The sequence below is a fragment of the Ovis aries genome, chromosome 1 (genome assembly GCF_016772045.2).
Source record: "Ovis aries strain OAR_USU_Benz2616 breed Rambouillet chromosome 1, ARS-UI_Ramb_v3.0, whole genome shotgun sequence".
Classification (NCBI taxonomy): Eukaryota; Metazoa; Chordata; class Mammalia; order Artiodactyla; family Bovidae; genus Ovis; species Ovis aries.
In genome coordinates, this window is record NC_056054.1 from 12,491,711 (window position 1) to 12,502,335 (window position 10,625).

At 46.9% G+C, this 10,625-nt stretch overlaps 1 protein-coding gene across 5 annotated transcripts; it reads right to left on the reverse strand.

Moving 5' to 3' along the window:
• Positions 1-1,265: 1,265 nt before the first annotated feature.
• Positions 1,266-10,511, reverse strand: AIRIM (AFG2 interacting ribosome maturation factor). Of its 5 annotated transcripts, XR_009596529.1 has the most exons (6): positions 10,304-10,511; positions 9,837-10,114; positions 7,461-7,640; positions 5,161-5,279; positions 4,633-4,991; positions 1,266-4,527 (listed from the first exon to the last, which is right to left on the reverse strand). XR_009596529.1 is itself a non-coding variant. In XM_012099679.4 (5 exons), exons 2-5 carry the CDS (start codon positions 10,109-10,111, stop codon positions 4,954-4,956), a joined length of 612 nt encoding a protein of 203 aa, XP_011955069.3. In that variant the 5' UTR covers positions 10,112-10,114; positions 10,304-10,511; the 3' UTR covers positions 1,266-4,953. The 5 variants fall into 5 exon arrangements, 3 of the variants coding, with proteins under 3 accessions (XP_011955069.3, XP_011954979.3, XP_011954910.3); XR_006059098.1 differs by having other exon boundaries at positions 4,633-5,279; XM_012099679.4 differs by having other exon boundaries at positions 1,266-4,991.
• Between the last annotated feature and the right edge of the window lie 114 nt (positions 10,512-10,625).

Genomic DNA, 10,625 nt, shown 5'->3' on the forward strand with positions numbered 1-10,625 from the left:
TCAGATGAGGGGAAACAACTTGCCCAAGATCACCTGGCTAGTCAGAGGCTGACCTGAGACTTAGTCCAGCCACTTGAATTCAGCAAGGTTTCCCCTGAGCCGGTTATCAGCGTCCTAGCTCCTTCCCCCACATCCCTGAATCTGCCTCTCCAAATGTGCGCTCTGCCTGCCTTCTCACAGGGAGAAGGAATTTCAAACACCCCAGTGCCTGAACAAGCTGGAGATGGTACCCAGCCCCCATCACCCTGATTAAAGTCAGGATGCTTTAATCTGCCTGAGAGAAGTCAGGATGCCCTACTCTGCCTGAGAGAAGAATCTTGAAGTCCATGCTAAATGTGGATGGGGTAGGGGCACGAAAAAAACACAAATTCTTCATTCCGTCCCAATACATTGTCTAATCAACAGTTCTGAACACCAAGAGCCTATTTCCCCACCTGAGGGACACAGAGAAAAGAACTCACATTTGATATCTCAACCAACGAGCCAGTGGCATGGTTGGAGGAGGAGAGCTAGGATTCCCACTATGATGATTCTCCCTAAATTAGTTTATAAATGTACTACGATTCCAGTAAAAATATCAACAATTCTTTTTTTTTTTTTTTTTACTGTGGGAGAGTGGATAGGGTGGTATTAGCTAATTGAAAATTCCAGGGGAAAAAACCATGAGCAGTGGTGGGAATGAGAGAGAAGGCTGCCAAAATCTAACAGGTATTAAGGCTTTGGAAACAACCTAAATGGCCATCAGTATGGGGCCAAATGGGGCTTCCCTAGTGTCTCAGTGGCTAAAAACAAAACCAACCTCCGCCCACCCCCACCCCCCCCCCCACCATACACACACACACACTTGCCAATGTATGAGACACAGGTTTGATCCCTGGGCCAGGAAGATCCCCTGGAGAACGAAATGGCAACCCATTCCAGTATTCTTGCCTAGGAAATCCCATGGACAGAGGAGTCTGGCAGGCTATCGTCCATGGAGTCACAAAAGAGTTGGACACAACTCAAGGGACTGAATAACAACAAAGGGGCTAAATAAATTATGTTATACTCACACAACAGAAAACTATGGAACTCTTGCAGGAAAAATTGAGGAAGCCCTTTACATATTCATAAAGAATGATCTCTAAGATACAGGAAGTAGGTGGAAAAAACAAGGTATAAAACTTGGATACACAGCATGCTACTATTGGTAGAAGTTATGGAGAAAATACAACGATATTTGCTTGTATAAGTCATCGATCACTGTGGAAAGAATTACCCCAAACTTAAATGACTTAAACATTTATTACCTTGCTTCTATGGGTCAAGAATCTGGGCCCAGCTGAGCTGGGTTGCCTTTGGCTTAGGTCCTCACGAGGTTACAGTCAGTTGCTGGCCTGGGGCTGTGGGCTCATCTAAAGGCTCAGCTTGGGGAGAAGGCCTGCTTCCGAGCTCAGGCAGGGTTCTGGCAGGCATCAAGCTCTCACATGAGGTCACCATGGGGCTGCCTCCCAGCATCACAGTGGACTTCCCCCGAGGGAGTGAGGGGCAGCGCCCTCGATGGAAGCCACAGCCTCTCCTCACAACCTACTTTCAGAAATGACCTCCCACCACTTCCACTGTTTTTCGTTCATTAGAAGCAAATCTGGAAGGGCAGCCCACACTGAAGGAGAAGGGACTATACAAGGGCATGGGTCCTTGGGATCACTGGGGCTATCTTGGAGGATACTCACCCCTGTGTTCATAGAGGTGAAGAATATTTCTGGAAGGACACGCAAAATATTTAACCTTAGTTGCCTCCAGTGAGGCGGCCTGACTAATGGGAGAGGGGAACTTTTCACTGAATATGCACCTATGCCCTTTGAATTTTGTACAATGTAAACGTATCACTTACTTTAAAATTAACCAAATTAATTATAAATTTAAAAAGAACAATTAGGATAGCAATTTAATACCATAAGAATGGTTAAGAAGGAACAATTATACTTAAATAATACATAGTTGTTACTTACCACCATAAACATACTTGTAGCTATTCAGTCATAATTACTTGTTTAAATGAGGGAGGTTTTAACAAGCTCTTCACTATACTCAGACACACACACAGACAAGCAACTGCCATTTGCAAAATACATACTCTTGAGCAAGGTATTCAGGGCTCTTCACAGATTCGTTCCAGTCCACCCTTACAGACCCATTACCTGCCACTCTTATATCCCCCTGTGAACCCCAGTGACTTGCTATTCTCAACTGTTAACGTTTCCAGTTCTATGGCATACAAGCCACAAGCACGATGCCCGCACACAGCAAACTCCCAGGAGGTGTCAGCTTCTAGTCTTTCTCAAACACTGCCTTTGCTTACACTGTTCCTGGGCGTGGAGCAGCCTGCACTCCTCTCCAAGCCTCAAGGCCCAACTGAGATGTCACGGTTACTGTGAAGTAGTCCCCCAAGCAGTTGGTTGTCGCCTCTACTCTCGCACAGAACTCTGTTTTGACTGCAAATACACTTTCACTATTGTATTACAAGGTAAATCTCTTCAACTTAAAGTCTGGTCCCTGAATCAACAGCATCGCTTGGGACCTTGTTAGAAATGCAGAGTCCAGGGCCCCACCCTGGACCTACAGAGTAGGAATCTAAATTTTAAGAAGAGACTGGTGATTTATATGCCATCCATCTTATCCTCTGATGTCCCCTTCTCCTACTGGCTTCAATCTTTCCTAGCATCAGGGTCTGGAAGACGAAGATTATGGCATCTGGTCCCATTACTTTGGCAAATAGATGGGGAAACAATGGAAACAGTGACAGACTTTATTTTCTTGGGCTCCAAAATCAGTGCAGATGGTGATTGCAGCCATGAAAGATGCTTGCTCCTTGGAACAAAAGCTATGACCAACCTAGAGAGCATACTACAAAGCAGATATTACTTTGCTGACAAAGGTCCATCTAGTCAAAGATATGGTTTTTCCAGTGGTCATGTATGGATGTGAGAGTTGGACCATAAAGAAAGCTGAGCACCGAAGAATTGATGCTTTTGAACTGTGGTGTTGGAGAGATCCAACCAGTCAATCCTAAAGGAAATCAGTCCTGAATATTCACTGGAAGGACTGATGCTGAAACTTCAATACTTTGGCCACCTGATGCGAAGAGCTGACTTATCGGAAAAGACCCTGATGCTGGGAAAGATTGAAGGCGGGAGGAGAAGAGGACGACAGAGGATGAGATGGCTGGATGGCATCACCGACTCGACGGACGAGTTTGAGTAAGCTCTGGGAGTTGGTGATGGACAGGGAAGCCTGGTGTGCTGCAGTCCATGGGGTCACAAAGAGTTGGACATGACTGAGCAACTGAGGCAAACTGAACTCAAGCTTGAGAAACACTGGTTTAAATCTTTCCTTGGTTGAACGAGAAATCTTTCTGGGTTCTCCTTTACCTCTGTCCCCAGAGTACATTGTAAGACCTAATACCTAAAGGTCCTAAGGTTATTTACAATTATTGTATATATCATGGGCTTCCTTCGTGGCTCAGTGTAAAGGATCCGCCTGCAATGCAGGAGCCACAGGAGACAAGGGTTCAATCCCTGGGTCAGGAAGAGCCCCTGGAGGAGGGCGTGGCAACCTACTCCAGTATTCTTGCTTAGAGAATCCAATGGACAGAGGAGCCTGGCAGGCTATGGTCCACAGGGTCACAAAGAGTCGGACATGACTTAGCATGCCTGCACAGGCAGAAAAACATGAAGACTTAAAAAACACATGTAAAACATAATACTATAATAATCCATAGAATAGTATATAATTGCACTGAGCTATATACAGAGAGAGATATGAAAAACTAGCCCAATTATATAAAGGTGTTTCTTTAAAAACAATTTAAATAACAGTATGTATCAATGATACCTAAATTGTTTTGTTAAAAAAACTGTGACTATGGACACTGAAAAGATACATATAAAATCTCTCTGATGGAGTTCCGTTCTATGCTTTTCTACATTTTAAATGTTTTCCATAATTTCTCTATGATTTTTTAAAAAGCATATCATCACTTTTATAACTTAAAAAGTCATTTTCATTTTGAAAAATATCTACATTCTTTCTTAAGTCCCTTTACATCCAATAACCAAGATTTTTAACCAGCCCAGGAAGCTGACAGGTCTGCAAGGATCACAACCATTTCACAGATTAAGGCACTGGGCCTCAGAAACACAATCCTGATTGCCTGACTCTGGACTGGGGACCTCCCATCCATGCAGCTACTCCAAGATCAGGGGCCTGTAGCAAATTGGCTGCCGGCTTTGGTAAAAAGAAAACCATGTTATTTTAAGAGCCCCACTATCCCCAGTTACTTACTGTCAGTAAGAGCAACAAGGGAACAGTTCCAAATGCAAAACACTCAGAATTCATGCTACACCACCTCCCCCTGGTGGAATGCTCTAGAAAGTGTCCTGATGACAAGGAGCCGTTGCAACTGGAAGACAATGAGTTTTCCATCAACATCACCTTCACTTCTTTAAATCATCAAAGCGACATTTTTTTCCATCAAGGAGTCAGGTACTGACAAAAAGAGAGGAAATTAGGACCTGGTGTCAATGAGGCTGAGAGTCTTGGATGATGCTGGGGGTGGTGCCAACTCTCTACCCTGGCCCTTTCCTTTCTTACCAGCCCTTTCTGTGGCTGTTGCTTCTGTCCCTGGTGTTCTTCTGCACCACCTTTCCTGCATCCTCTCTGCCTCTGTCCACTCTCCTGAGTCTTAGGGAAGGGCAAGGTGTGACCATGTACCCTCACCCATGACCCAGCATGAAGCAGCCCCAACATCAGGAATGTCCAGCAGAATCCGCTGAAGAGCCAGTCCTCAGGCGCTGGGCACTGACATTTCCAGTAAGTCAGGACGCAGTACTGACATTTTTTAGACATACAAGAGGGCAGCAATGTCGGTCTTCATCTGTGTCCCCCGAGTCTCCCGATAAACACATGGCCTCTTCATTCTTCCAGGAAGAAGGAAACATTCAACATGACATCTAGAACAGGAAGAGAGAGAACATGCGGCATACCAGCTCTCCAGAAAACACGAAACACCAGATCTGTAAAAGCTAGAGGCACCAGGAGGGGGAACCTCTTCGTGATTCCAAAGAGGCTAGACACACAAAGGAGGGGAGCAGACACGAACGACTGCATGAAAACCAGCACCTCGTACAAGGTCCGGGTGTTCATCTTCTGAGATTCGGTCCCAGGCTCTGGGCAAAGCTTGGATGTTTGCCAAGTCTTCCCATTGGATTGACGACAGGAGGTACTTCCTCTTTAGGTACTTTCCTGGGAGTTAAGGAAGGTGCTCAAAAAGAAAATGAAATGTGCTGAAGGAAGAAAATACCCTGGAGAGCATTCCCAGGAGCTAGAAAAGCAAAAGCACAGCTATCATTACATTTACCAGGTGGGCAGGCTCACCTCCATCCCACTCCAGTACTCTTGCCTGGAGAATCCCATGGGCGGAGGAGCCTGGTGGGCTGCCATCTATGGGGTTGCAGAGTCGGACATGACTGAAGCGACTTAGCAGCAGCAGCAGTAGGCTCACCTCTGCTACAGATCTTTACCGAGCCCCTCTATATACAAGGTTCTGGGCTACAGGGAAGGGATGAAACACTGCCCTGCAAACTGGGATCTCACTGTGGTGAGAAAAAAACACAACAGAAACTGAAAAGACTCTAAATGGGAAGAGATAAAACTCAGTGGAAGTTCACAGGATAAATTCATCCGCCCTAGAGCAGGGGTCCCCAATCTCTGGTACCCGTCTGTGGCCAGACGGGTTAGGAACTGAGCCTCCCAGCAGGAGGTGAGCGGTGGTCCAGAAAGCGAAGATTCACCTGCCACTCCCCACTGCTCGCATTACCATCTGAACCGTCCCTGTGGAAAAGCTGACTTTCACAAAACCAGTCCCCAGCGCCAAGAAGGGTGGAGAACCACTGCTTCAGAGGACAGTAGGAAGATTCCGGCTGGTAGGAAGAGCTTAAACCAAGACAAAGAAGAGGGGAAGCACGGAATGGATTCAGGACAGTACATCTTCCAACGAGATGCAGAATGGAATCGTGTGTAGGGAGCAGGCAAGGCAGCTGAGCAGGCAGGTGGAGGGAGAAGACACAGACCAGTGTGCGGGGTCTCACCCCCGGGACACAAGAAGCTACGGAGAAGCCCTACCCAGTTGGATCAGAACAGGGACTCCTGAAGATAAACCTGTAGTGTGGCCACGACCTCGAGGTAGCTTCTTCCTTCTAAGGAAAGAAGCCAGGGTCAGAGAAACCTGCCTAGAGATGGCATGCGACAAAGGATCCAAGTGAGACTGTGGCACAGGCAGTGGGGATACAGAAGGGATCTCCAAGAAACACCAAGGAAACAGAGCGGAAGGACTGGACAGTGGAGCCAAACACCCTTCCAACAGCACCGGCACACAGGAAGAGCTCATGACGCCTGCCCTGGCTGCTGCCGCCAGCGCAGCCAGCGCCGCTACCGATGCCATCAGCAAACAGTGGGCTCGGGGGCAACCCTCCGGTTTACAGACTACGTGACGCTACAGCTGAAGAAGGGAGCTGATGGGGTGGGGGCTGATCTCCATCCACTTGAGCCTGCAGTTCCATGAGATTCCAGTCAGGAGGCAGCTGCAGGAAACTGAAAATCAAAACTAGAGGCAAGAATAAATGAAGGTAGAAACTCCAGCCAGAGAGTAGACGCGCCTATCGGGCAAGACTAGAGAGAAAAAGGGAGCGGACTCCAGTGAAACGGTCTTTTGGCTTCCACCCAAGTCTTCCCTCAGAACACAGATGGGTGATAACATAGGTCTGATCAGATTACTCCTCTACTGAAAACTTTCTACAGCTTGTGTCTCTCTCAGAATAAAAGCCCAACTCCTTCCAAAGACCTCAGAGGCCCTACCAGCCCTAGCCCTGTCTCCTGACAGCATCACCTGTTAGACCAGGCCCACTTGGCTCGAGCCCTACTGGCTGCCTTGCTATTTCCTGAACGGACCAAGTTCACTGTCACCTCAGGCCCTTTGCACTTGCTGCTCCTTCTACCTGGAACACTCTTCCCCCAAACATCCACACGATTCTTCCCCTCACCCTCTTCACATCTTTTCTTAGAAACCACTTTCAGGGCAGTGAGGCCTGCCCTGACCACCCTATTTAAAACTACAAGCCCACCCTTAACCCTTGCTTTCCCCAATCCCTGCTTTATTTTTCTTCAAGACACTTAACATCATCTGACATTTTATATATTTTCCCCTTTTTAATGTCTAGCTCCTACCACCTAGAATAAAGCCTGGAAGGTGGCATCTGCTCAATAAATGATTTGAGGAATCACTGTACAAAGGGATGCAGGAGGAATGCACGTCCAGGAACCAAAGAGAACTGACTTACACCATGTATTTTTGTGTAATCTGGTGAAAACTGAAATTAACAAGACTTCCTGGAACAGCTCTGTGAAACGTGTGCAAAGGATATGAATTCCGATAATGTCTCTCAATGTCCTGCAACCACTCCAACATTTCAGCCACAGAGGGGCTTGCAGCTGAAGCCTGCAGGACAGCATCGAGGCCGATCGCGTCTGCGTGCTGCTCATAGATCTGAAGCACGCGCTCCACGTGGCTGCTGACCACATCACGCACCTTGAGGAGGGTGGCTCTGGAGGGAAAAAGTCTGATATTAGGCAATATGATGAGAAAGGCCTATGGCCAGGTTCTTCAACCTCGGTACCAAGAACATCTTGGACCTGATGATTCTTTGTGGTGGAGGGCTGCACTGTAGGTTGTAGGTTGTTCAGCAGCAACCTGGGCCTCTACCTACTAGATGACAAAAGCAAACTATGTCCCCACCCATCTCAAGCTGTGGCAATCAATACTGTCTCCAGATACTGCCACACATCCCAATGGGAAAAACTGCCTCCGAAGGAGATCTACTGGTCCCAGGTGCCTTGGATGGAGGGGTGGCTTAACAATTAAGAATTGACTTAAAGATGATGAGGCTGAAGTTACATCACTCTCAAAAGCTGTGTGATGGGCCCAGCTGCCAAAGATAGTAAAGACCAAGCAGGCTTTCTGGGACTCCCATAAAGGAGAGGAAATGTTCACACATAGTCTAAGGCCACATATGTGAAAGGAATTAGCAAGAGGAAACTACAGCAATAGAGCAGTCTTGCGCTCATGCTATATCGTGCCCCACCCTCGTGAATTCCTGAATGGGTAAAATTTGAGCTCTTGACGCACACAGATTATTGTCGATCTCAGGAAAGTTACTTATTCTCAATCACGAACAAAAACAAGTCTCTTTTGTTCACTGTGCATCCTAAGTACCTAAAACACTGAGACTGGCCGACAAAGCAACAAACATTTGTCCAGTGAATGAAAAGGACTGTTGTGAAGAGTAAATACAATAATGCATATTAAGCCATTAGGGAAGTACCTAGCTTATGGCAAATTTTATTATTTTTACATGATTATTTTAAAAATTATTATATAATTATTTTAAAAGTTATTATTCCATTAGTGACTCCAAGAGGTCTAGCCATAAGACGAAGGCTACAACTTCCCAAAGGGCAAGGAACTCCCTAGCCTAGAACTGCAGCTTTCAAGTTTGACTGTGACTCACAATAAAAACTAGGCTAAAAATAACAGCCCAATACCCACATAAAAACATGTAATCAACTGAAATAAAAGTTCGCTACCTTAGAATGTATAATGACCTAACTTAACTGACTCTTTTACTCAACTTAGGAACTAAGTCGGCCTTACTATTGTATTCCTGCTGCTGCTGCTGCTGCTGCTGCTGCTAAGTCGCTTCAGTCGTATCCAACTCTGTGCGACCCCATAGACGGCAGCCCACCAGGCTCCCCTGTCCCTGGGATTCTCCAGGCAAGAACACTGGAGTGGGTTGCCATTTCCTTCTCCAATGCATGAAAGTGAAAAGTGAAAGTGAAGTCACTCAGTCATGTCCGACTCTTTGAGACCCCATGGATCGCAGCCTACCAGGCTCTTCCATCCATGGGATTTTCCAGGCAACAGTACTGGAGTCGGGTGCCATTGCCTTCTCCATTGTATTCCTAGCACCTGTGTTTTGCATCCCATGGGTTCTTAATGTTTTTAGTACAGATAAATACAAAGAAGGCCCCCATCTTTGAGTTTCCTATCAGTCTATGGCAAACCCTACACACTAGAACCTTCTTTCATCCTGGTTAAGGGAAGGCCATATGTGCCTTCTCTCTTCTCTATCCCCAATTACCTGTAATTCTAAGATCGAAGGCCTAACATTGGTGCTTCTCCTCGCTCAGACACCAATGTACAGCAGAACAAAGCGGTGGTTAGGAGCTTCTGGCCCCAGTGCCAGAGGCACTCGGATGAGCATCCCAGCTTTACTATTTACTAACTGCCTGAGCACAGGCAATTTGCGTGAGCCTCAGTTTCCTCACTTGAAAAATGGGATTAAGTGAGGTTAAGTCACAGTTGTTGAAAAGATTTTATGAGATAATGTATGTAAAATCCTTGCTGCTGGCACCTACTAAGTTTACAGTGTAACTCCTGCTGCTTTCTACCTAAGGAAAACTACAGTGGAGGGTCAATGAGCTTTCTCCATTGCTTTTCTGTTCTGCTTTGGTAACTTTTACTAAGTCCACCACTGTCATGCCTAGCTGATAAGGGAAATGCCAGAAAATGGTTTTTTGACAGAGAGAGGTCCCACTGCAACAGATGGAAAGGGGGTAAGGCTGTCACATCCCCAAATACCATTCTCTTAAGGAGAAAAACCCCCTTTCTCACTGATCCTAGATTATTAAATACCCAGTTTTAACATCTCTAGGCCAAGAAAGAGCGCCACTGTGCCTCTTACAGCCTCTCTCCTAGCTTGTCCAGGATAGTGTCACCAGCCGCCAGCTGCTTGCGCCTCAGCCGCTCCTTTAGGTCTGGGAAGGCCCGAAGTGAGGGCACATCCTCAAATCGCAGGTTCTGTGTGGCTTGCAGCTGCTCTGCCAGGTTGCTGAGGGAGGCCAGGAGGGGCGGGCAGTCTCTCAGAGCACTCTGCCACAGGCCCTGCTGCTCGTCCACCACAGGAAAGCACTTCCTCAGGGCCTCCTGCACGGCAAGCAAAGGCTGATCTTCAGTCATCTTCTATTGTAGGGGTGAAAACAAAAACAAAACCCAGGAAAAAACAAATATCATTAGGGTCCCAAGTCGACAGGCAAAGGGCCGAGTCAAGGGTGGGAGTTATTTCCGTTCTCAGAGAGGTCCAGCTAAACAAAGTTTGCTCATGTAGGGCCGTCCATCCCTCCCGACAGGTGTTTCTAGCGCGAGTCTTACCTTCAGAGAGGCTCAACCTACCCCTTGGCTTAGGGCAGTTTCAGACTGAAGGTTCACTGGGCCGATCCGTGCTTCCGGAGCCAGAATCTTATCTCCTCTACTTGAGGTTTCCGGCCGCTCTTCTAAACCAGCGGGAAAACAAAACTAAAGCAATAACACTTTAAGGAAATTCCAAGACTCCGCACACCTCCGCTGTGTCTCTGCGCATGCCCAGACGTGGTTACAGAGTCGCGAAAAAGATGCGGTCGGACCGCAATGCCTTCTGGGTGCTGTAGTTTACGTGTGGACTGGCTGCCCAATTGCGAAGCTTCTCTGTGATTGG